General features: G+C 48.8%; 1 protein-coding gene across 3 annotated transcripts in view; it reads left to right on the forward strand.

Moving 5' to 3' along the window:
- Nucleotides 1-25,878, forward strand: part of cdh8 (cadherin 8) — a 271,443-nt gene extending 245,565 nt beyond the window's left edge. For all 3 annotated transcript variants that reach the window (XM_072517821.1, XM_072517822.1, XM_072517823.1), the window contains exons 11-12: nt 22,256-22,507; nt 23,980-25,878. In XM_072517821.1, coding sequence (XP_072373922.1) covers nt 22,256-22,507; nt 23,980-24,473 — 746 coding nt within the window. In that variant the 3' untranslated portion in view covers nt 24,474-25,878. The remainder of the gene's footprint in view (nt 1-22,255; nt 22,508-23,979) is intronic.
- Nucleotides 25,879-26,286: the final 408 nt, after the last annotated feature.

Consider the following 26,286-nt stretch of genomic DNA (forward strand, 5'->3'; position numbering starts at 1 on the left):
GGGCATAGGTTTAAGGTGCGAGGGGCCAGGTTTAAAGGAGATGTACGAGGCAAGTTTTTAAAAAGAGGGTAGTGGGAGCCTGGAACTCGCTGCCGGGGAACATAGTGGAAGCAGATACAATAGTGACTTTTAAGGAGCGTCTTGACAAATACATGAATAGGAGGGGAATAGAGGGATATGGTCCCCGGAAGGGTAGGGGTTTTTAGTTCAGACAGGCAGCATGGTCGGTGCAGGTTTGGAGGGCCAAAGGGCCTGTTCCTGTGCAATAATTTTCTTTGTTCTTTGCTCTCTTTGTTCATTAAAAATCGCGCTGTATATACTTGGCTGGAATTCTCCGTCGTCGGGATTTTCTTTTCCCACTGGCAGCGCCCCCCCCCCCCCGCCCGTGGGTTTCCCGGCGGCGTGAGGTGGCTTCAATGGTAAATCCCATTGACAAGCCACGGGAAGAGAGAATCCCGCCGCCAATGAACGGCACGCTGTCGAGAAACACATGGCTCGGGAATTAGAGAATCCAGCCCAAGTTCATTTCCTTCCTGCCACAACTTCCTTTTCTCAAGTATTGTCTTATGGCCTCTAACCCTGTAATGACTTCCTGCCATTCAGTGTCCAGTTACTAAGTTCCTTTCTCAAATTCTCTGCCTTTACCTTCCCATTCTGAAAATTCCAATCACTGCCTCGCACCTTCACCTATCTTGTGACTTTCTCCCATCCCCAAGTTACCGGTCACCACCTTCCATCCTGGAGCATCCTGCGCCAGCTCCAAACCCTAATTTCCCTGTGATTGCCCCCAAGTCTCATATCTCTTCGTCGCAACTTCCCAATCTCAATCAGAAGTAAGCAAGCTCTTCAAACCCTCAAACGTGCATGAAATGATCCTGGTATCCTGAACCAGTTCATCCGACTCTCAGTGGAGTCTGAATGTACGTGTCTGAACCATCAGGGGCACAGAGATGTAAGTCCTGCAGGGGCACGCATATTGAGCTTCACATTCTGTTTGTGTACTTCTCACTGAAAGAACAATGAAAATGGATGAGTTATCTTGGAAAATTACAGAATTATGAACATCATGCTTTTAATTAATGGCTATTAGCAATCACCATCCTAAGCTTACACATGTAATTACACAGTGATTTGAAGAGAAAGAGATGGCATTTTTGTTCTCTCTGCATTAGTGAGTCCCTCCCTCTCCACGTTCTCACAGGAGAAATTACCAATTCATCATTTTTAATGATACATGGGTGGGTTACCAATTAGTAAGAACATGAGAGAGACAGCCCCTTGGTAGCTCAATTTCCAACAAGTTTTTTTTCCCCTCATCTGGAGCTTCCCCGTGGGAGTCACGGAGTACAGAGAAAATAAAATACTTGCCTCAATGAATTCAAATCTGGAAGGAATCCCCAGGTTGATTCCAGGCTTAGACGCATCCGAGGAAGCTCTTCACTTCAAGTGTCAGCCAAGGCACAATTTTTACTGAGTCGCACGTCTGGGGGTTTGGGTCTCGCTCCATAAAACCTTGTCAAAGAGGCACTGAGTGAGTGATGCATGGTCGGAGGTGTGTATCCAGAATGAGATGTTGAGCCAAGACTTCATAGGCCCTGCTCCTGTGCTGTACCACACCTCTCCCCACAGAAACCCGACAAGCTACTTGGTGAGCCAATAATAATCTTTGTTGTTACAAGTAGGCTTACACTGCAGTGAAGTTACTGTGAAAAGCCTCCAGTCGCCACATTCCGGCGCCTGTTCGGGTATGCAGGGGAAGAATTTGAATGTCCAAATTACCCAACAGCACGTCTTTCAGGACTTGTGGGAGGAAACCGGAGCACCCGGAGGAAACCCATGCAGACATGGGGAGAACGCGCAGACTCCGCACAGACAGTGACCCAAGCCGGGAATCGAACCTGGGACCCCGGAGCTGTGAAGTCACTGTGCTAACCTCTGTGCTCCCGTGCCGCCCGCAAGGTAACACAGTGGAAGCGTAATACTCCTTCAATGTTATTCCCTGTTAACGCGTACAACATCTTTGCTACTCTCTTGTCAATTAAAGTTAAGCTGAGCATCCCTTATTATTCTTAACTTACCAATGTTGACTATGATTCCACAAGGTACTAAAATTTATCGGCACAATAAGCAATTTGTCGGCAAGCACAGAGTAGGATGAAATCAGTATGATTAGTAAAAGATCCTATTTTACCTTCAAAGTCTCTACTTATAAAAGCTGCCAACTTGCATCAATTGGTGGTACTTTCATCTCCGAGCCAGAGGCTTGAGGGATCATGTGTCGTTCCAGAGACATGAACACAGTATGATACTGAGGAAGGCTCGAAGTCCAGTCTTTCAAATGAGATGTTAAACCAAGGCCCTGTTTGCCCTCACAGGTAAAACTCTTGCAGGTAAAAGAAGAGCTGGGCAGTTCTCCCTGGTGTCTTGGCCATTATTGATGCCTCAATCAGCATTGTTATAAAAACAGATCATTTAGTTGCGATAACATCGGTGGGACCTTAGTGTGTGCGAATTCAGTGCCATGTTTTCTTCATCATTATGCACAAGAAAGTATTTTAATGGTTGTAATGTAAGTTGGTATATTCAGAGAGCTTGAATGATATTATATAAACTTTCTTTTTGCTGAAAGGAGTGTTGATGAGGGTAATGTACTTGATGTGGTCTATCTGGGCTTTAGCAAGGCCTTTGATAATGTCCCTTGTGGCAGGCTGGTCAAGAAAGTAAGGGCCCATGGGATCCACGGCAAATTGGCATGCTGGATCCAAAGTTAGCTGAGACGCAGGATGCAGTGGTGATGTTAGAGGGGTGTTTCTGTGGCTGGAAGTCTGTGGGGTTCCGCAGAACTTCGTGCTGGGGCCCTTTTTATTTGTGGTGTACATTAATGATTGGGACTTAAATGTAGGGGGCATGATCAAGAGGTTCATCGGTGACATAACAATTGGTCGGGGAGTTTTGAGTTCGAGGAAGCGACCAAACAGGAGCGTACAGAAACGAGCAGCTTATTGACATAAAATGAAAGCTTAGACTTGTCAGGTACCCATGATGTGGAGATGCCGGTGTTGGACTGGGGTGAGGACAGTAAGAGGTCTTACAACACCAGGTTAAAGTCCAACAGGTTTGTTTTGATGTCACTAGCTTTCGGAGCGCTGCTCCTTCCTCAGGTGAATGAAGAGGTATGCTCCAGAAACATATATATAGACAAATTCAAAGATGCCAGACAATGCTTGGAATGCGTGCATTAGCAGGTGATTAAACCTTTACAGATCCACAGATGGGGTGACCCCAGGTTAAAGAGGTGTGAATTGTGTCAAGCCAGGATAGTTGGTAGGATTTCGCAGGCCAGATGGTGGGGGATGAATGTAATGTGACATGAATCCCAGGTCCCGGTTGAGGCCGCACTCATGTGTGCGGAACTTGGCTTTTAGTTTCTGCTCGGCGATTCGGTGTTGTCGCGCGTCCTGAAAGCCGCCTTGGAGAACGCTTACCCGGAGATCAGAGGCTGAATGCCCTTGACTGCTGAAGTGTTCCCCGACTGGAAGGGAACATTCCTGCCTGGTGATTGTCGCACGATGTCCGTTCATTCGTTGTCGCAGCATCTGCATGGTCTCGCCAATGTACCACGCTTCGGGACATCCTTTCCTGCAGCGTATGAGGTAGACAATGTTGGCCGAGTCGCACGAGTATGTACTGCGTACCTGGTGGGTGGTGTTCTCACGTGTAATGGTGGTATCCATGTCGATGATCTGGCACGTCTTGCAGAGATTGCCATGGCAGGGCTGTGTGGTGTCGTGGTCACTGTTCTGAAGGCTGAGTAGTTTGCTGCAAACAATTGTTTGTTTGAGGTTGCGCGGTTGTTTGAAGGCAAGTAGTGGGGATGTGGGGATGACCTTGGAAAGATGTTCATCTTCATCCATGACGTGTTGAAGGCTGTGAAGAAGGCGTCTTAGTTTCTCCGCTCCGGGAAAGTACTGGCCGACGAAGGGTATTCTGTCGGTTGTGTCCCATGTTTGTCTTCTGAGGAGGTCGGTGCGGTTTTTTGCTGTGGCGCGTTGGAACTGGCGATCGATGAGTCGAGCGCCATATCCCGTTCATACAAGGGCATCTTTCAACATCTGTAGATGTCTGTTACGCTCCTCCTCGTAGCAACACAGGTGGACAGGAAAGAGTGACAAGGCACTGGAAAAAAAAGATAGGAATCATAACCTGCTCGGGCAGGAACCCAAGTGTTTTGTAAATATTATCCCGAAACTTAATTCCATTATGTTTTCTGCCTTGCTTTCCCCACCTACCCAGCCGCCGATGCTAGTTGAACCATTCTAATCTCTGCAAGATAAATAATCGTAAAATAGCAGAGCCTGGGTGGGTAATTTGGGCGCTGTTGAAATGGCCACATGGCATTACAAATTGTTCCTTCCTCCAAAGTGCTCGTTTTTTAAAAAAAAGAGTAATGTCTGATTGTGGAAAATGTAATTTTGATTTTGTAACAGGCTTTGTAAAGATTCATGGCGATGCCAATTCAATTGGACTTAACTAGAAGTGAAAAACAACCTTATAGAAATAATTAGATTGTTGGTCAAAGTGGAAGAATTAATACCTCCCTCGTCTGGTCTCAATTGCTGTTGTTTGATTTGAGCTTTTTGATTTATCTTACAAATGTTCCTCCCCTCATGGCTCAATTCTTGACTCCAGCTCGACACGCGGCTGTTGAAGATCCTTCTCGCTTGATCCTTGTCGGGGCTAGAACTACAGCCCTCGGCACCCCAAGTGGGGGCTCAAGTGAGCCCAACCAGTGTGAGTGAGGAGGCTGTGTGACAATGATAAAGGGTTAGAAAGAATGTGAGTGAGTGAGTGTTATCACAACCCAATCGTGCCCTCATCCAACATCTAGGGGGATGTTAAGGGCAGTGGTCAGGAGCACCAAACCTCACTGAGCACAAATGGATTAAATAAAAGCAGAAAATGTTGGAAATAATCAGCAGATCAAAGAGCTTCTGTGAGGCTGGAATTTTGCGGGACCTTTGGAGGTGGACTGTGAGACAAGCTGGCTGGCAAAAAGTTGTGGTAAGGTGCCAGGCTGCTGCCATGGCATGTTTCCAGCGGTGGGAAGGGTAGCTGATGGCCTGTCCACCCAGAGCCCAATTGAGCCACTTAAGTAAGCATCTCTTGCCTCTGTCAGCTTTCTATCAGTGATGGGGAGGGGCCCTCTGCCTGATGGGAGACTGCCAGGTCAACCTTGGTGGCCTCCTAACATGCCCTGGATGGGTGACTCATTTTTTTAGTACTCTTTGGCCCACAAAGGGGCCTTTGGGCAGCAATGGCCACTCCCATGCCATTGGCACTCCCTGCCCTCAGAGACCCTGCGCCACCTGCCTGAGGCGTTCCAAAATCTCCTCAGTGCTCCCAGACTTTGCTTACCTCTCTTGCAGGGCCCCCAGCATCCAGCTGCAGCCCCAGCAATAGCCACCAATAGCAGTGGCGCTGCTGAGACAGCAAAGCTTCCAGTCCTTTGATTGGACGAACAGCTCCTGGGGATGGGGCGCCATCCTTAACGGGGACGGCAGCCCAGGTGGCAAACTGACTGCATTTAGTCTCCCAGATGTAGAACAGGCAGCATCATGAACAGCAAATTTGATAAATTAATTTGAAAGCACAGGCAAATCATTAGCCTCAATGTTTATTCCCAGGTCAGGAGCACAGAGGCGGGACAGGTCCCATCTCCGCAAACGCAACCTGAGAAAAGGAGTCACGGATAATTTGATTTTTTCCCCAGCGAGCTGGGTGCAATGGCAATTGGCTTGCCACCACGGAAAGAGTTTGGAGGCAGTGCAGGGTGCGAGGGCGGACTAGGAAAAGTCTCACCTCAGTGCTCCGACACTGTGAAACAAACAATAAAACAAATTCAGCCCCAAGCCTCACAGCCCCTGACACCTCCCCACATGTTCCCCATGCCCCACTCATGCCAATCCGTGCTACATCAAGCCTGCCATCCATCTCCAGAGTCCCTCATACCATACATGCCAATCTATGTCCTTCCAGCTACTATCCATGTCCCTTCTCGCCTCCATGCCAGCTTAGAGCCAACCTATGCCTCACCACTTATTATCTTTTCCCCTTACACCTTCCATGCCAACTCGTTGAGTATCCAGCATGGGCAGACCTCAGGACCCATGCTCAGATTAAATAAAGGTCTTAAGTGTCTATTGATGAATTCAATATAACTGATAGGAACCTCATTGTGATAATGATAATGACTGTTGTGAAATCACTCACACAATACTAATCTAGTGATGTTAATTCTCAGAATTATGTCATTAGATAGAGTGAAGTAGAGAGCACAGGTTTCTTTCAATAACGCAGATAGATGTTTTCAAATATTTAATGAGCAAGAGATTTAAATGCCTTGACATGTCCCTTTCACAGCTCCATTTGACAGTTCCAATGGGTTTATCCATTTTTTATTGCATATTCATGTCCATTTTTAACACCAAAGGGCACTTGGCCTCTCCTAAAGAACAACTTACCTGTCCCAAAGGGTACCTGAACTCTCATAAAGGTGGCCCCGGGCCATATCCAAAAGGGTACCAAACCTCCCCAAAGAACTCAGACTAGTTTAGGCCTTCTCCTACGCGCTCCTTCTGAAACTCAGATCAGACTGAATGCAGCTGCATTTTCATATGTGCAGCTGCCACCGTGAATCAGAAATGTGCAGAGTTGCACCATCCCCACTTCCCACCCCCAGTGCAAATGGTGGCAACCAGATTTGGGGGCGCGATTTCCGGATTTGGGCCTCTGCAGTCATTTTGGAAAAGACAAAGAGCCAGTCCAACCGTGCAAACAATTCAGGCCATTGTTTCATCTGGAATGAATCTGGAAAAACCTTGGATGCTGAGAAAGCAAGAGGTAAAAGGGCAGGTGTTACATTCTCCTGCATGTGCACGGGAAGGTGCTGTGGGAAGGACGGAGGCTGTTGGTGGGTGGTTGAGGAGTGGACCAGGAATGCTGAAAGAGGAAGGAAAGATGTGTTCGATGGTAGCATCATTTTGGAAATATCAGAAATGGAAAAGAATGACCTATTGGATAGAGAGGCTGGTGGGATGGAAGGTGTGGACAGCGTAAATACTGGTAATGTTCGGAGAAGGAAGGGAAGGGGGTGAATGCTGAATTGTGGGAATGGGATGCACCCGATCAAGGATGCCATCAACCGTTGTCGAGTGGTTTCCTCAGTTGAGGGCAAAGGAAGACCTGTCAGAGTCACTGGTATTGAGAATGGCATCATCAGAACAGAGATGATGGAGGTAGAGAAACTGGGGAATGAAGAAGCATCCTTACCTAAAGGGGAGGCATTGGAGTCAAGGAACATGAGGATGAGTGCACTTCCAGTGGGAATTGATCCATAGGCAATCCATAGATATAGAGACAGAGCAGTTAAGGAAGAGATTTACCAGAATGTTGCCTGGTATGGAGGGCATTAGCTATGAGGAGCGGTTGAATAAACTCGGTTTGTTCTCACTGGAACGACGGAGGTTGAGGGGCGACCTGATAGAGGTCTACAAAATTATGAGGGGGATAGACAGAGTGGATAGTCAGAGGCTTTTCCCCAGGGTAGAGGGGTCAATTACTAGGGGGCATAGGTTTAAGGTGAGAGGGGCAAGGTTTAGAGTAGATGTACGAGGCAAGTTTTTTTACACAGAGGGTGGTGGGTGCCTGGAACTCGCTACCGGAGGAGGTGGTGGAAGCAGGGACGATAGTGACATTTAAGGGGCATCTTGACAAATACATGAATAGGATGGGAATAGAGGGATACGGACCCAGGAAGTGTAGAAGACTGTAGTTTAGTCGGGAAGCATGGTCGGCACGGGTTTGGAGGGCCGAAGGGCCTGTTCCTGTGCTGTACATTTCTTTGTTCTTTGCTCTTTGATAGGGAACAGTATGGATATGGACCTTCTGGAAGTTGAGTGAAGGGTAGAAAATTAAGGAAACGTTAATTAAGTTTTCCAATTCAGGGAGAGAAGAGGAAACAGCACCAGTAGAGTCATCAATGTACTGGAAACTGAGTTGAAGAGGGGAATTGAGTAGAATTGCAACAAGGAATGTTCCCCATTTCCGCAAAAAGATTGCATAGCTAGGACCAGTACAGGTACCCATGGCAATAACTTTTATTTGGAGGAAGTGGAGCTAAAAGGGAAATTGTTCAATGTAAAGACAAGTTCAGCCAGGTGCAGGAGGATGATGGTGGATGGGGATTTGTTGGGCCTCTGTTCAGTGAGAACTCTCAACTGGAGCATGTTAGTGATGCAGGTGGAGACAGAATGGACTTCCATGAAGAAACGGACATGGAAACAAAAGATATTACAATTGTGGAGGATGTCGGAAGTGTCGCAGATATTTAAGTGGGCAAGAGGAGAATGAAGATCGAAGAAATCAGCTCAGTGGGGCAGGAGCAAGCTGTAGCAAGTGGTCCACTACGGCCATCCTGTTGCTGGATTCTGGAAAGGAGATAGAAGTGGACTGTGTGGGGATGGAGAACTGTGAGGTTGGGGGCTGAGGAATGAAGAGCTCCAGAGGCGATGAAGTCAATGACAGTCGTAGAAAAGATGGATTGATATTTGGTGATGTGACATTGCTACAGGGAGAGATAGGAGGAAGTGTCAGAAAGTTGGCGTTCAGTCTCCGCTGTGTTTGCCAAACAATAGCAGTTCCACCCTGGCCAGCGGGATTTATGACCAAGTTATGGTTGGGCCTGAGATTGCTCCATGTTCAAAGGCAGATGGGTTATAGTGAGCGAGGCGAGCAGGGAAATCGAGCCAGTGTCACAACAGCAATTCTTAATAAAAAGACTTTGAGAAGGTAAGGGAGCAGAAGGATGATACCAGACTGAAGTAGTATTCTGAGCAGTGGCACGCTGGTTAGCACTGCTGCCTCACAGCACCAAGGACGTGGGTTCGACTCCTTGGGTGATTGTGTGTGTGGAGTTTGTACGTTCTCCCCATGTCTGTGTGAGTTTCCGCTGGTTTCGTCCAAAGATGTGCAGATATATTGGATTGACCATGCTAAATTGCCCCTTTGTGTTCAAAGATGTGCAGGTTTGGTGGATTGACCATGCTAAATTGCCCCTTTAGTCCAAAGACGTGCATGTAATGTGGATTTGCCATATCTTTCTGTTAAAACAGTAAAAATATATACAAGGTCAAACGGTACAAACACTAATTTTATATTGGAGAAACAGGGTACTCTTCCCTCAGTACCAAGGTATGGGGAGAGGGGGGGGGATACTCTGATTATTAAAACAGTTCACAACACATTTCTACAAAAAACACAGCACAAAACTTTGCGCTGGAGAGACCAGATACCCTCACCTGTGTACCAAAAGAAGGGAGGGGGGAGAGAGGGGAAAGGAGGGTGGTGGGGAGGGAGGGAGTTGGGGTGTTGGTGGAGGGGACCCATTAGGACACTGCCTGAACTATCTGCAGAGGCAGAAAAACAAAAGAACCTTCAATTATGATTATGGGAGTCCTCCAGAGGGGGTGAGGAGCGACACAGTGTCAGGCACGAGTGAGCCCTGCACCCCACTGCAGAGAGCCTCATGTGCACCCTCCGCTCCCGACAATGGGCGGCTGACAACCTTCGGACAGTCGCCCTCCGGGCCCGATTCCTTCATCACACTGAGTACGGTGGGCGACACGGGCACACCAACCAACCCATGGCGTGCCTTGATCCCGCCACCGGGATCATCGACAGGCGGGATCTCCTCAGGCTCCTCCTGGGGTCCTGGGCCAGTGGGAGGCGGTGGTGCAGATGCCTGCTCCGCTCCTGCCGCCTGGTCACCTGAAGGCCCCGAATACAACTCCGGAAACAGGTCTGGGATGGTGGCAGAGGTGCCCGAAGACAGCGGTTGGGACAGAGGGTCTTCCAAACCGTAACCCGCTAAGAACCTAAGAAGCAGGGGGTCATCGTTGACCCCCTCCCCTGAGAAATTGAACAAGTCCAGGGTGCTAAATTGTACTTAGTGGAACTGGCCCTCTAGGGTCCCGTCTAACCCCAAAGCACCCTGCTCGGGGGGCAGGGGCAGCTGCTGGGATTTTGTCACTATCCCCCCTGCCTCTTTTCTTTCGGGGACTGGGTGTTTGCGGGGGAGAGGGTCACACACCGGGGAGACCTCTATCTCTAGAGGCCCCTCCAGGCTGAGTCCTTGTCTCTCAATGCTTCTCTCCAGAATTTGTAGCTGGGCAGAGCACCCTCTGGTTCGCGGTGGTACACCTCACTACCGCCACCCACAGGGGCCTGCGCAGAAGTGTCGCCGGGGCCCGGCATCCGATGGCGAAATGTCACCGGGCTGAGGGTGTCGCTGGGTGATGGTGGGGTGAGGCGTAATGGCTGCACCCAAGTCAGTAGCCAGGGGCGCTGGGAGAGTCAGGATCAGAGGGTCAGAAGCATCCAATCCTGACCGCTGGCGAATCGACCTGTTGATCTTCCTCTCAGCCTTCCGGCCTCGCGGCTGTCCCCTCACCTCCACGCCAGTGGAAGTACAGGGGGCGGTGGCACCATCAGTGGCACTGTCAGAGTAGGGCAATTTTTTCTAATATGCCCCACCTTCTTGCAGGAGTGGCACCGCACACCACCCGCGGACCAGAAGATGCGGTCGGTTTGGTCCCCAAGAGGGATCTCAAAAGCCCCTTCAAGGACCTCCTCCCGAACCAGGCAAACAAAGACCTGGCACCGGAAGGAGAAAATATGCTTGAGGGAGGGGTCTTTGAGGCCTAGCGGGAGCGGTACCAGCCTGGACCATACCTCCCCCAGTTGGAGGTGGATGAGGAGGAGCTCCGTGGGAATAAAAGGCGGGACATCAGAGAGGATAACTCTCTCAGCAGTGGCCACCAGCAGGTCCACCCCCAGGTAGATCCCGCCCACCGCGAGCCCTTTTTCCAAGGCGAGGTGGACCGCTCGCTCTGCTCTCAAATAGAAGACAGCTTTGTCATACACCTTTGAGGCTGCAACTATTGCCGAAGGGCCAACAACTTCGGCCATAGCACAGACGTAGGCCTCGATTGTCATGGTGGGGTGGGCCTAGCACTTCACCCTAGGTTTTTGAGTCATGAGACGAAATGGTGACCTAGTCCCGGGAACAGTGGGGAGGGTAGAGGCCACCACTCTTGCAGAGGTGGCTGTAGAAGGCCCCACCACCGGAGTAGGCGACGTTGTTGCCTCCCTAGTCAGTGGTGGATGATAGGGGAGAAAGGGGAGGGAGAGAGTAATTGAAGGGGAGGAGGAGGGGGGGGGAGGCACAGGAGGATGGGGCACAGGGGGATGGACCACGGTGTGCCCCAAGTACAAGGGAGAGAAGGGGAGGGAGGAGCAGGAAGGTGAGGCACAAAAGGGCAGGCCGGTGCCTCACCTTCAGGAAAGTCTTGCGGGCATGTCCCCCAAAAGGTCTTCAATCCAGCAGCGGGTGGGGGACAGGGTCTTCAGCCCAGCAAGGGCCCAGCAAAACAGTCCATGGATATTATCCCGTCTCGGCGTTATCGGCAGATGAAAACAAAATAAAGTCCAACCTTCTTCTCCTCTTCGTCCCCTTCCAAGTGTTGCAGCAACCTTCTGTTTGCTGGGAGGCCTCAAGCCCTAGGGCCCTGTAGATGAAACAGTTGGCTAACTGCAAACAATCCCAGCTCCAAGGGCCCGGTGGATGGAACAGGCAGCAAACAGTCCGGCCTCTCCTCCTCTCCTTCTGCTGCAGGCTATGGAAATGCAGGGAGGCAGGCAGGCAGTGTGTAAATCCAGTCCCAGGCTGGAACTCTATCCAGGCCAGGCCAAACCTTCACCTGTGAAGACAGCGTTTCCGCTGTTGCAGCTGCCTGTAGCATCCGGTGAGCTTCAGATAAACCAGGCAGCAGCAAATGTCACCCTCCCTCTCTCCTTTCTCCAGGCAATTCAGCAACCGCCAGCCCTGGACCCAGCAGCAAACTGAGCGACAGAGAGAGCAGCTGCAGTCACTCAAGGTGGATTGGTCATGCTAAATTGCCCCTTAGTGCCAAAAGATAGAACATGGAACATACAGTTCAGAAGGAGGCCATTCGGCCCATTGAGTCTGCACCGACCCACTTAAACCCTCACTTCCACCCTATCCCCGTAACCCAATAACCCCTTATAACCTTCTGGTCACTAAGGGCAATTTATCATGGCCAGTCCACCTAACCTGCACGTGTTTGGACTGTGGGAGGAAACCGGAGCAAACCCACGCAGACATGGGAAGAATGTGCAGTCTCCGCACAGACAGTGACCCAGCGGGGAATCGAACCTGGGACCCTGGCGCTGTGAAGCCACAGTGCTATCCACTTGTGCTACCGTGCTGCCCACAAAGATGTGCAGGTAATGTGGATTGGCCATGATCAATGCGCATGGGGTTTACCGGGATAGGGCAGGGGTATGCTCTTTCGGCGGTTCAGTGCAGACTCGATGGGCCGAATGACCTCCTCCGGCACTCGAGTGAGTCTATTGGTCCTATGGAAATGGGAGAGAGGGTCCACTGTGCAGCGGCAAGACATCGAAGAAAGAAATGGACACTGACTCAAAGGTGACGGAAGAAAACTCAACAGCCTGTCAAGCTCAAAATCCATTGAGGTGGACACATAAGGAGGTGAAGCTGAGGCCTTAACTGACAGCTTTGGGTGACTGCTTTGTAGAACGTCACCAGTCAGTCCACAAGTGCGAACCTATACTTCTGGTCAGCTGTCACATTAATTCTCCACAACACTCCCACTCTGATCTCTCTATCCCCGCTCTCCTACACTGTTTCAATGAAGCTTAATGTGAGCTCAAGGAACAGTACCACATAAACAGGTATCTTAGAGCCTTTCAGACTCTACGTTGAGTTCAACAATATCAGGCCATAACCTCTGTCCCCTATTTTTTGTTTGTGGATGGCAGCTATATTGTCCTTATATACCCCCTCTAGACCTGCCAATTGTTTCTTTACTTGCCCTGTTCCTCCCTTACCTTGCACCATTATCCCATTTAACCTATCCTGTTTTCCACCCTGGGCCAGACCTTTTCATTTGTTCTTTCCGATCCCCTTTTACCCTTCCCGACTTGCTTAAAACCTATCACATCGCTTCACTTTTTCTCGTCCTGATGAAAGGTTATTGACTGGAAACGTTAATTCTGTTTCTCCCTTCACAGATTTTGCCAGACTTGTTGAGTGTTTCCAGCCTTTTCCATTCTTAAATTCAGAATTCCAGCATCACCTTCATTTTGGGCTAGATTGAACGGCCTCGAGCGCCTGACTCGGGATACGACGAGGCCGTTACCTCTCGTGGGCTTTGCGAAGCTCAGGACGCCTCAGACCCCCTAATCTAATGAGATATCTCAAGACATCATAATCTGGACCCTATCCTCACTGGGCGCGATCCAGATGTGCAGATATAACTACGAAGTGGTTGGTACTGGAGTCTCCCAAGGCCCGAGATTGAACGCCCGCACCTGGGAGACAAACATGGACCAGGCATAACGATACCTTGAGGGACTTCCCAGGCCATCGGAGGCCCCCAGGTGGTCAGGCTCTGGGCAGAGTGGTAACCCTGGCACTCCCGCTGCCACCTGGGTACCTTGGCACTGCCAGCCGGGCACCTTGACACGGCCAGCCGGGCACTGCCAGGGTACATGGCTGGCACTGCCATGCTGACTGGGACACTACCAGGGTACCAGGCTAGCATTGCCAAGGTGCCTGGATGCTGGGTTGGTCCTGCTAGTGGTCGGGTCCAGTGGTGCCTTTGCCTGATGAGGTGGGGTGGGGGGTGTGGGGGGGGGGGGGGGGGGGGGGAGGGGGGCTCGAAGACCCCCTAACAGGTAAGTTGGGGCATTGGAGGGGTCCGGAGGCTGCGATAGGGGCCCAGAAATTGGGGCGGCATTTAAAAATGGCGCCGCGATCTCTTCCTGTACTGCTGATCTGAGCTCGTCAGTGCAGGAAATGAAGGTAAATGCAACCTCGGTGGGATGTTACTCGCCAAGGCCAAAAAAAAGAATCCCATTTGATAGCAGGGTCGTTCTTGGCACGGCAGGCGCCGATAAACACCCCCTGTTAAATCGCGCCCTTTATTTTTGATTTTTTTTTTGTTTTACAAAGAGATACAAGCTCTGCTACAATTAAGTAAACTTCAGGTTCAAACACATTTAAGATTACTGCATTCAGTCAGATACTCCTTATCTCAGGAAGGTTATCTGGGACAGGATTTTCCATCTCGCCAGACACATTTTCCAGCACGGTGCTGGAAACGTTGATTCTGTTTCTCTCTTCACAGCGGATCCTCCGTACGGCTGACGGCCAATGGGGTTTCCCATGGTGGCCAGCCCATGCCCTTGGGTACCACACAGACATGGGTGCGCTGTTGGCAGAGCGGAGGATCACGTCGGTGAAGAATTCCACCCATTGGCTTTGGAAGGATTAGGATTCAGGGAGCACAAATCCACCCCAATTGCACTCAGCCTCAAAGGGCGGGAAGGTTGCGAAAAATTGACTTATCTACCCTTGAAAATAGAAGATCACACAATCAAGAAGGAGGGCGGCATGGTGGCACAGTGGTTAGCACTGCTGCCTCACAGCGCCAGGGACCCGGGTTCGATTCTGGCTTTGAGTGACTGCTTGTGCGGAGTCTGCACGTTCTCCTTGTGTCTGCGTGGGTTTCCTCCGGGTGCTCCGGTTTCCTCCCTCAGTCCAAAGATGTGCAGGTTAGGTGGATTCGCCATGATAGATTGCCCCTTTGTGTCTAGGGACATGCAGGTTAGGTGGAGTCGCAGGGATGGGGTGGGGGAGTGGACAGGGGTACGGTGCTCTTTCATAGGGCCGGTGCAAACCCGATGGGCCGAATGGCTTCCTTCTGTACTGTAGGGATTCTATGAAATCTGGTAATCTCTTCCCCAGGAAAAGCTGTCGAGGCTGCGAGTCAACTGAAGATTTCAAATTTGAGATTGGTTGTTTTTTGTCGGCTAAACGTAATAAGGTTTACCAATGTGCACATGGATTTATAAGAAGCAGATCAGCCATGATCTAATTGAGTGGTGACGGAACAGGCTGGAGGCTGAATGGCCTACTCCTGTTCTGATATTCCCATTGCCAGGCAAGGTCAAATAGATACTCAACACCCTGTGTCTAGTTTAATACTTGAAGAAATGGCCCGTGGAGAGTCACGAGAGATGCAAACTCTGCTAAATTGCACTGGAAGAACTGCTTCACCGGTGAGATGTTTCAATATTTTAATTACTCCAATTAACCAATTATCATCACCTTTGGGAGAGATTTTTTTGCTTTAAAAATTTGGCGACTGATTATCAAAATTATGTGAAAGTTAAATGTACAAAGGATTGGATTTTGGAAATGAACAGCAGAGAGAGAGCAAGAGCAAGTGAGTGAAAGAGAGAGTCACAATTTTGAGCGCTGAGGAGGTTCCAGCTCCTCAGAGATCAGGCCACCATTTTGAAAAGGTGACCTGTACTCTAAATGGGCTTGAGGGTCCTTCACATCTCCCATCCACAGACAATTTCACCCCCCACATACACATGGGCATCAGCCCACACCCTCCAAGTGAGGACACCCAGCTATGGGGTCGCTGAGGGGCCCCCTTTTTAGACCTTCCAATGCCCCTTTTGGGTGCACTCCGCCTCTTCCAGAACACCCTTCACCCCCCTCCCCAACCTTCTGGAGGCCTTACATACCCCCCTGCACCCCCCCCCCCCCACACACACACACTTCAAACCCTCCTGCAACCTCCTTCCATCAGCATGGCCCCCTCAGGCCCTGAATCGTGGCCGTGCTACCCTGGAACCTGGGCACCCTGGCACTGCTAGGGCAGTAGTGCCAAGGTGCCAGCCTGGAAGTATCAATGTTCCAGGGGGAGAGCCAGGGGCCCAGCTCGCCCGGTCCCTAACCACTCAGGAGCCTCACATGGCCTGGGAGAACCCCTCAGGTGCCGTTCTGCCTGGTCGATGTCTGTGTGGACAGTACTGACCGTCGCCCAGCTGGGGTCTCATTGGGGAGGTCCGGAGCCTGATAGATCTTGGGTCAGCATGCCTAAGTGGGTTTTAAACCTACTTAGGCGCGCACGGCTTGGTTCCGCCCATTGTGGACGGGATCCTGATCGCGATGCCTTGCAAGGCCTGGGTCGATCTCGCAAGGTGTACTGGCTATTGGGAAGCCTGGGGGAGGCATCTCCCGGCATCTACTGGCCATGTCACACTCCCGTTCGGAAGCAATGTGACCGGTAGATCACGCCCAAAGAGAGCAAATTAGACTGAGGGAGTAGGTGCCGAGACAAAGATAGAGACACTAAGGGACAGACAGCGAGAGCATCAGACAGAGTGAGACAGAGAGAGAGCAATATACAGGCAGAAAACAGGACTGAGAGCAGGAAACAGTGAGAAGTGTGCAAAAGTGCCACAGAGAAACATACATAGAAAACAGAAGCAGGAGGAGGCCATTCGGCCCTTCGAGCCTGCTCCACCATTCATTATGATCCTGGCTGATCATCAAATTCCATACCTTGATCCCACCTCTCCCCCCCCCCCCCCCCCCCCCCCCCCCCCCATATCCCTGGATCCCTTTAACCCCAAGAGCTATATCTAACTCCATCTTGAAATGACACAACATTTTGGCCTCAACTACTTTCTGTGGTCGTGAATTCCACAGATTCACCACTCTCTGGGTGAAGAAATTTCTCCTCACCTCACCTTTATTTTCAGACTATAACCCCTGGACTCCCCACGATCGGGAACATTCTTTCTGAATCTACCCTGTCTAATCCTGTTAATCCAAGTTTCTACGAGATCACTTCCCAGCATAATTTTGTTGCCGATGCCAAATCTTTACTTAGTGGGCAGCACGATCGCCGTTGAATCAGAAAGCTTCCACCTTGTTCCAGAGACTCGGCCCAGGAGTTTGTGGATGATGGAGTTTTCCTTTCCGCTGATTGAGGAGTCCAAACACATCACCGCCGATATTGGCAATGTCAGCGGCCATTTAGCATCCAACGACCATTAATTGGCGTGAGGCAGGACTTCCACCCCACACTCGGGAGGAAACCCCGCCTCGGAGAGCCGTGGGTGCAAGGCGAGAGCTCAATGGAAATACCATCCCAAGAGTTCGACAACCACCCCTTGCCTACAGATCTGCCTACGGGGAGAATGTAAAATTCTGCCCTTGCATACATAATCTATTCTGATCCTTCAAAACAAAAGAGTGCTGCACTATCAGAGGTTCTGTCTTTCAGATAAAAAAAATAATCAAAAGCTGCCATGCAGAGATCTAATAGAGACTTTTAGAATCATTCGAGTTATGATAGAGTAATTAGGGAAATTCCAACAGTTGAAGAATTAGTCATGATAAACTCGAGAATTCCCTCCTTACACCACCCCCCACCCCCCATCTCGCTTGGTCTCACTTTCATCCTTTTTTAAAATAAATTTAGAGTCCCCAGTTCATTTGTTCCAATTAAGGGGAAATTTAGCGTGGCTAATCCACCTGCACATCTTTGGGCTGTGGGGGCGAATCCCACGCAGGCACGGGGAGAATGTGCAAACTCGACACGGACAGTGACCCAGAGCCGGGACCGAACCTGGGACCTCGGCGCCGTGAGGCAGCAGGGCTAACCACTGCGCCACCGTGCTGCCCCACTTTCATCCTTTAATACACTTCTTTGATCAAGCTTTTGGTCGGCTGACAAAATATTTCCTTGTGTGTCATTTTATAGCGTGCCTGTGAGGTGCCAGTTGGACGTTTCATTATGTTCATGGTGCTATATAGATATGAGTTGTTATTACTGGGAGATGCACAGACTGTTTTTGGATTGTGCAATGATTTGCCTCAGGGACTGGTTGAGATCCAGACTGTTGCATCTTTGCAGAATTAGATTGAATATTTGAAAGAGAGGACAATACAGGAGAATGCAGCAACAGGATTGGTTTTGTGTGCTCTGGTAAAGGGCTGGCATGGACACAAGGGGCGGAATAGCCTTTTTTGATGTAAATGTTCTGCGGTGCTGATGTGGAGATAGGTGCTGTTGGCCATGGATGGGGTTGAGGTTCAACACTCTGCCTGGGATTGTACAGGATGTGGAAACTGAATTCTTTGAGAGAACCACCAGGATGGAGTCAGTGAGAAGAAACTGAAATTTACTTTGGGCTGAAAGAGCCACACTTTGGTCTTCCTACGGTTGAAACGAAAGAGGACGCGCCTCATCCAAGACACTGCTCTAACAGTCAGGGGAATCATATGGGGGCGAGGAAAATGGTCCAGAGCACAGAAAAAGGTGGACCAAATGGCTTCTTTATGTGCTGCAAAAATTCTATCAGACATGTAGCTGGGTGTCATTGGTATACAACTGAAAGCTTCCTCCAAGCTTTTGATCGATATTGTCCAGGGGCAGCTTGTAAATACGGACGAGAAGGAAACCAAGCATTGATTTTGACTTCAAAGTCAATGGTGCAAGGTATCAGGGGCATGGGGTGAGCGCAGGAGTACGGTGTTGAGATAGAGCATCAGCCATGATCATATTGAATGGAGGAGCAGTCTCGAAGGGCAGAATGGCCAACTCTGGCTCCTGGTTTCACTGTTTAGAAGGCTTGGTAATGATGTACTGCCTGCAGTACTAATAGGTCAAAGTAGAAAAATGGGAAGTCATGAGGAAGCTGTCATGGTTATCAGATCTTGCAGAGGGTCAAGGAGAAAAGGTCGAGACAAGGCAAGGGATAGCTGGGGCTACTTTGGTGCTATGAGAATGCGGCAAGTTAGCTGGTTGGAAAGATTGGCATTGGGATGAATAATGGCGACACGTGCAGGAACCTGAGAGAGAAAAGTGAGCTTGGAGCTGAGCCATCTTATGGTCGGGCAGATGAATGGGTCGAGGGTTTGTTGAAAGTCAATGGAGAAGCAAATGAGGCAAACGGTGTAAAAAGGACTGTCAGCGTGTTATCACCCATTCATGTGCCTTTGTCAAAGACCAATTTCACCTGCTATTAAGTTTTCTATAGACCAACAGTGAATTTTTCCAAATAGCTGCAATAACCAGCAGTATCAGCAAAGTCATTGTGCAGAACCCTGCAGGGGTGATGGGGGTTAGAGATGAGCAACGAAGGTGACTAGATATCAAGCATTGAAGACATGAAGAAAAGTAGACATAAGGAGACTTCAAGGTTGCAGAATAAAAGAAATCCAAACAAATTGATGAAGTTTGGATCCAGCTAAATTGTTCATTGTGGTTGAACAGTGCAAATCCCAGGGGGCAGGGGATAAAACAAAAAATAAGTGTATCGGAAGAATGATAGGAAGTCAGAGAAAATTCTTTCATCAAAAGGCTAATAGAGTTATAGACGGATTTACCAGGAAAGCGTAATGAAATAGACAGTAAAAGAGATAATTAACTGTAATCCAGGGGGGAAGAGATTGAGCAACACCGTGAGGATATGAGTAGGTGGAACTGATTTTTCAGTAGGGAATCGAGTTGTTGGAGGTGGAAGTTACCTTGGGCACAGATCGGAATGTGGTAATTACAAAACAATTGGAACTAAAAATAAAACAAAGTGTAAAAGAAGACCGTCAATTTACTATTGTCCATTTTTTTTGGCACTGTCGTTCAAGGTGAATTTTACCCCTAAACCTTCCCGGAAAATCCCTGTGACTTTAAGAGTGTCTGACCCAGAGATTACAGAACGACTCGACTAAAGTACGTGCAAAAAACACCAAAGCAGACATTGGTGGGATTTAAGTGCAATTAATAGATCTGGAACATAAAGCTAGTCTCAATAGGATGACCATGACAACGAGCATTGATAGTCGCAACAACCCATCTGTCCTCCTGAGTGAGGAAATCTGCCGTCCTTGCCCAGTCTTGGCCTACATGCGACTCTCGAGCCGCAGCAATGTGCTTGTCTCTTAACTGCCCCTCTGAAATGGTGTAGGAAGCTACTGAGTTCAAGGGCAATTAGCAATGAGCAAAAAGGCTGACCTTGCCAGTGACGCCCACATCCCACACAATAAAGAGGCCAAATTGGCATAAAAATATAGCATGAGGCGCCTACCAAACACTCAGACCTAACGTTAGTCCCGAGCCATTTTCCCCCACAAAATATATTCCCCAATTAGGAAGTGGCCTTGGCCTGACTGAAATGGTGAGATGCCGTGTGAATTGTTCCAGACACTTGACTTTGAATCAAGTCGAAGGAGTGCTCGTTAGCCGTGCGTTTTAATTTGAAATATTTTACTCGAAGTAAAGCTACGGGTTTTAGAGAATTATTTCACAGGTGAGTGGGATCCATTTCAAGGGCACATTTAAATGTTGGATATCTCCCTTGGGCAGTCTGTCGCTCCAGTTAGAGAGGAGACCCTCTAATCCCCTTCAGGGTACTCAACTGCATGCTAGCTGCTGGCAGCCTGACAACAAACAAATTAGATTTTTATTAGAAAACGAGCTGAAAGGATTGTTTTGTCGGGTGAATTCATTGTTAATCTGGTCACCCTCTAATCAGTTTTAGTGATAAAGAAATCAAACATTTGACAGAAGGAAATGTGACATGGGTGATCTGATTAGCTGCTCTGCAACTGGAGGTTGCTGTGAAATGAGATCCCCCCCCAAAAATAGGAAGATGTTTATTGTACAAATTTATTTTTCCTCATTTTCATCCTTTATCTTCTAATGGCACTGACTTAAGCCACCCTCAGCTGCCGAGGGCCTCAACTCTGGAATTTGCTCCCTAAATTGCTCCACTTCTCCCTTGTCTCCTTTAAGACATTAAAACCTATCTCTTGAGGGTTCAAGTCCCACCCCAGCGACTTGAGCACAGAAATCCAGGCAGTAGCGAGGAAATGCTGGACTGTCAGAGGTGCAGACTTACGGGTGAAACTTTAAACCGAGGCTGCGCCTGCCCTTGGAGATGGATGTAAAAGATCCCATTGCCTCTATATTGAAGAAGATACTGTGGCTTTTCCCTTAGCATCCGGGCCTATATTTTTCAAATCACAAAAACAGATGATGTCTTCTAAGTCACATTGCTGATTACAGGAGCTTGTTGCGTGTACATTGGCTGCCACATTTTTTACACAACAACATTCACTATGGGGCTCGATTCAACTAAAAGAGAACAACGTCTTACAGCGAGCGTGATTGGCCGCGTGTTTCACGGCACTTAGAGAAACACATGGCTAGACAACACCACTCATGTTAAATAAGGGGCCTCAGCAGGGTGCGTGCATTCGAGGCCGCACATAGACCCTTTTTCTACACCTAAGTACTCCGCTCAAGGGTCCCTGGCCTCCCCCTGCACCCGCTCCGACATCAACACCCATTTGCCAATGCCACCTTGACACACTGGAAATGTCCCTGCCAGCTGGCAGTACCACCTGGGCCACTTGGCAGTGCGAGGCTTGCACCCAGCAGACTCTGCCAGGGTCCCAGGATGGCTCTGCAAGGGTGCCCAGGTGGCACAAGCAGTGCCAGGGTGCCACCCTGCCCGAAGGGCATGCACTTGGGGATGACCGATCCCCTGGGAGACCCCCACAAGTGCCATTTTATCTATTCCCCATTTGTGGGGACCAGTGCTGAACGGCACTGACCAGAGGTCTCCAAGGTGAAGGAGATCCCAAAGCCTCGGGTCCCTCGAGAAACTGCACATTAAGGTGAGACTAGCTGTCTCGCTCTAATAGGCAGATTTGCTAAAACGTGATCAGACCCACAATGGGCGTGATTTACATTGCATCTTCTCGCTGGATTGCGAGTCATTGCGAGCCGAGTACATCCCGGGAGTGGCGTCTCCCGACTTTTATAGGCCGAGACAAGCTGTTTTCGGGCACAGCGTGGCCATTGGGCCATGCCCTACACTTCAGAAGTACTTTGTTCGCTGCAAAACATTCTTGGATGTCCTATGGCCGTGACAGGTGCTGAATAAATGCAGGTGTTTCTTTTTTTTAGTTGTCTTGATAACTCCTTATGTGGCTTGGAGCACCCACCATGTTAAAGGTGCTATCAAAATACAATTTGTGGTGTAAGATTTTGATCTGTTTCTATAGAGACCAGACATCAGGTTTCCCGTACCAGCCTCCCGAACAGGCGCCGGAATGTGGTGACTAGGGGCTTTTCACAGTGACTTCATTTGAAGCCTACTTGTGACAATAAGCGATTTTCATTTTCATTTTCATAAAGGAAAACTGTTGGGGTGGCGATGGAAAAAGCATGGCCTGGATTTTCATTCATTCTTTTTCTCTCTCCCCCCCCGCCCCTAGATAATTCGGTCAGTATCTTGGCAAGACACAGTGGATTCAGCAGACAGAAACAGGACGTTTACTTCCTGCCCATCATAATCTCAGACAGTGGGAGACCTCCCATGAGCAGCACCAACACACTCACCATCCGGGTCTGTGGTTGCAGCACTGATGGGAGCGTCCAGTCCTGCAATGTGGAAGCATTCGTTTTGCCCATCGGATTAAGCATGGGTGCTTTAATAGCAATATTAGCTTGCATTATCCTCCTCCTGGGTAGGTATGAATTTTCAGCATGCCGTGCTTATGTTAACAGTGGTGTTGGATTTATCATCTGTAGGGCAGTGACAACCCACTCACTTCTAACTTTGGAGATCATGCTCAAATGGAGTGCAGCACTGAGGGAGTGCAGCACCGTCAGGGTGCCACCTATCAAATGTGACATCAGACCAAGGCGCCATCTACACTCTCAGGTTGTCGTAAAAGATCCTGCCGCTCTATTTCAAAGAAACTTAGGCCAGAATTTGATAATCCCCTGCCAGTGAGTTTTTGGGTGGGGCGAGGGGGCGAGGGGTATGAAAGCGAAGGGATGGGATTCCCTCCTGATTCTCTACCACCCTGACAACACAGCAAGTTTACGCTGAGTCAGGCAAGACCTCGAAACGAGAAGTCCTCCCTTGCCCCAGTTGAGGCCCTTGAGTGACCAATGGATGGCTGCTTAAGGGCTATTTCCCACCATGCCTCAACTTTTTGGCTGGAAGGACAATTGAACCTCTGTGAAGGATGCCAGAAATACAACTAAGTAACATATCTGGTGGGAAGGGTGGGCTGGGCACCTCTATCAGCAGCCCCATTCTGAGGACAGGCACTCACCCCCTCCACACCCACCCCATCCCATTTTCAGGTCCGATGGCCTCCAGGCCTCCCAACGCTTTGCATTATCCGCCAAAGCCCTGATTGTTACCGTTGCAAACCACCCCCCACCCCCCCCCCCCCCCCCCACCCCCGCCCCCAGGCCTTTCTACCCTCCTAGTCCTGGGACCCCATGAACTTGCTTGGGCGTCATGGACTTAGACTCCAACGCCTTCTAGAACTTTCACTTCGGCCCGCTGCTGCGATGTTGTGGGTTGGGCAGCAGCTCTCTAAAGCGGGATATCCCCCTGAGAGAGGGCAGAAGTCCCGCCTGCAGCCAGTCAACATCCATTGGAGTGTAAATTGAATGCAATGCAACGGGTGCCGGCGAGGGTGTGTTCCCCGCCGACTCTTCGGATGGTGGGAAACAAGACCCCGCCACCCGAAGGGTTCAGGCCACCGAGGCGTTGACCGTGGGCTCCAGTTCAATGTTAGAACCAATGCCAACACTTATTCTTTAGATTCCCATGTGGAAGAATGGGCACTTGGGAAAGATAGCTGAGGGCTTCCAACATCCGTGGAACCACAAAATGGAAAATGAAAGGATCTCAATCCATTCTAAGAGCTTGCAGTCCATCTGGCTTGTTCCATGAGCAGCTGCGGCCTATTTGAGCCACAAACTCAAAATCCATCCAATTGCTTCTGAAGATTAACCATTCCATTTTCCCCCACCACCTACCCGGGCAGTTCATTAACATTGAGAATCTCCAGGAGAGTCGTAAAAAGGAAACAGATGGGGGAGGGGGGGGGGGGGGGGGGATGTAGACAAAAGGCAAACAACAATTGGATTGGTGTGGTACATTCTTGTATTAATTGCTGTTATGTTTTGTTCACAGTTATTGTGGTACTCTTTGTAACTTTAAGAAGGCACAAGAATGAGCCTCTTATAATCAAGGATGATGAAGATGTGAGGGAAAACATAATTCGCTATGACGATGAAGGCGGTGGGGAAGAGGACACGGAAGCGTTTGACATTGCCACTTTACAAAACCCTGATGGATTCAATGGATTCTTGCCTCGGAAGGACATCAAACCTGACCTGCAGTACGTACCCAGGCAAGGCCTCCCACCCGTCCCTAATGGAGTTGACGTGGATGAATTCATTAACGTAAGGCTTCACGATGCCGACATCGATCCAACGGCCCCTCCCTATGATTCCATCCAGATCTATGGCTATGAAGGAAGAGGATCAATAGCTGGCTCACTCAGCTCGCTAGAAACGACATCAACAGATTCGGAGCAGAACTTTGACTACCTCAAGGAGTGGGGCCCACGGTTTAAAAAACTTGGGGACATGTACGCAGTTGGAGAGAGTGACAGAGAAACCTGACTCCAACTTGGAATGAACAATTGCCCAACATTTTAAGGAACAGTGGTGTATAATTATAGGGTTGCCAATTATTAACAATGGATAAGCTGGCCAGTCTTTTAGATTCAGTCAACATTAGCTCCTTTCATCTTTGAAGTCCAGCTTATTGTAATATTGAACTAAAAAAAAATGCAGATTGTATGAGTGTTTTACTCTTGTGGAGTGTGGATGATGTTGATTGTTTAGGCAGGTTTTGGTTTCCTGGTTCTTGTACAGACTAACGTTCAAGCGGAGGTCACGTTGGGATATTACAGTGCTTCCTACACGGTTCCGTGGACTGGCTTTTCTCTGATTGCAGACCAAGATCTAGCCGAGCCAAAGTGAAGCAATATCAATGTCTTTATCACGGAACTGGTGAAAGTAACCAAAGGAAATGAAGGGGATAGCTGTGACAGGACATCATAAAGCTTTGAAACCAATACCAGCTCCTTCCCCCTGCAGTAATATTAGCTGAGGTGTAATCGAGTGTTTCTTTGTGATTGGTGGTCACACAAGTAGACACAGTGTGCTCTAACAGAGTGCCCTTAGGCTTCACAATGTGCTCATGCTCCATGTCCATTCCAGCCAAAAGTGCGCATCTAAAAATGGGTGGCAAATGACGACGGCAGAAACAAAACATCAACTCAGGTAGGGGACTCAAGGATACATGACACACACCTGTGCACACAGCAAACAATCAAATCTTTCTTGGGACTTTTTGGAGAAAAAAAAACAATCTTTCATGTTACGTGCAAATATTAACAAAACATACCTGAGACACTCCTGATGTGAACTTGGCAGGGGAGCAGATGATTTGAAAACGTGTGACAATGATCATTTTTAGGCTGTGTACAGTACTAGAATGCGCAGGTCGACTCGTGCGTTGACAGGGAGCCAAGTGGAAGAGCTGGATTGGAACTGAGAACATGTGAATATTTGAATTCCAAACCTTTAGATACACACTCATTACACAGTACAGTAGCGGTGTCAGACATGTGCTTCTTGTGCTTCACTGTGTAATTTGAACAAAAAAAAAAGAAAATGATTTAAAAAATGTTTTTTGTTCTGTATATATAGATCTACTGTTTACTTTGGTGGCTTTTCTTTTTGAAAAATGTACTTTGGCTATGCACGGTAGATCTTGCACACAGATTTGATAACAGCACTGAAAACTACGTGCATTGCCAATTTTTAATGGGAAGTATTACATTTCAGAGTAGATATTGTATATTACAATAGTCTTACGCACACAAAAAGAGCCCTTATTAATTTTATACGTTGCTTTAATGCTATTTACTTGTACGTTTCAATTATTTTACTCCATGTATTGTACATCAGAGGAACCCCTGTATTGTTTCCTACTTTGTGAAATATATTTTTATAAATATGGCAGATTATGTCTCCATTTTGTTTCACCAGTAAAGCCTCTGATTGGTTGTCACCAGCTTCCGCATTGTTTTAGATGGCCCGAGAAGTTCTTTTCTGGATTAGAGTTAGTCCAGGCAAGAGCAGGGTTGGTCTCTGCTAGCTACTTATTCCTTCCTTCCTGCCAGCCTTGAAACTCCCTCGAACACAAGCTTTGTTGTCTTCCAGTATTTTCTCCATAGTATTGTATTCATTCATCCTCTCGACTTTCCACTCAAAGCCAACTTGCATTTGTAGAGCAACGTTAATATCATAAAACATCCACTGCATAGTCACATTATTAAACAAAACTGGACAGCCAGTCATGTAAGGAAATATGAGGCCAGGTGACAGAAGTTAGGTTCTAAGGTGGGAGGGAACAGAGAAGAAG

This window comes from Scyliorhinus torazame, chromosome 10 (genome assembly GCF_047496885.1).
Source record: "Scyliorhinus torazame isolate Kashiwa2021f chromosome 10, sScyTor2.1, whole genome shotgun sequence".
Taxonomy (NCBI): domain Eukaryota; kingdom Metazoa; phylum Chordata; class Chondrichthyes; order Carcharhiniformes; family Scyliorhinidae; genus Scyliorhinus; species Scyliorhinus torazame.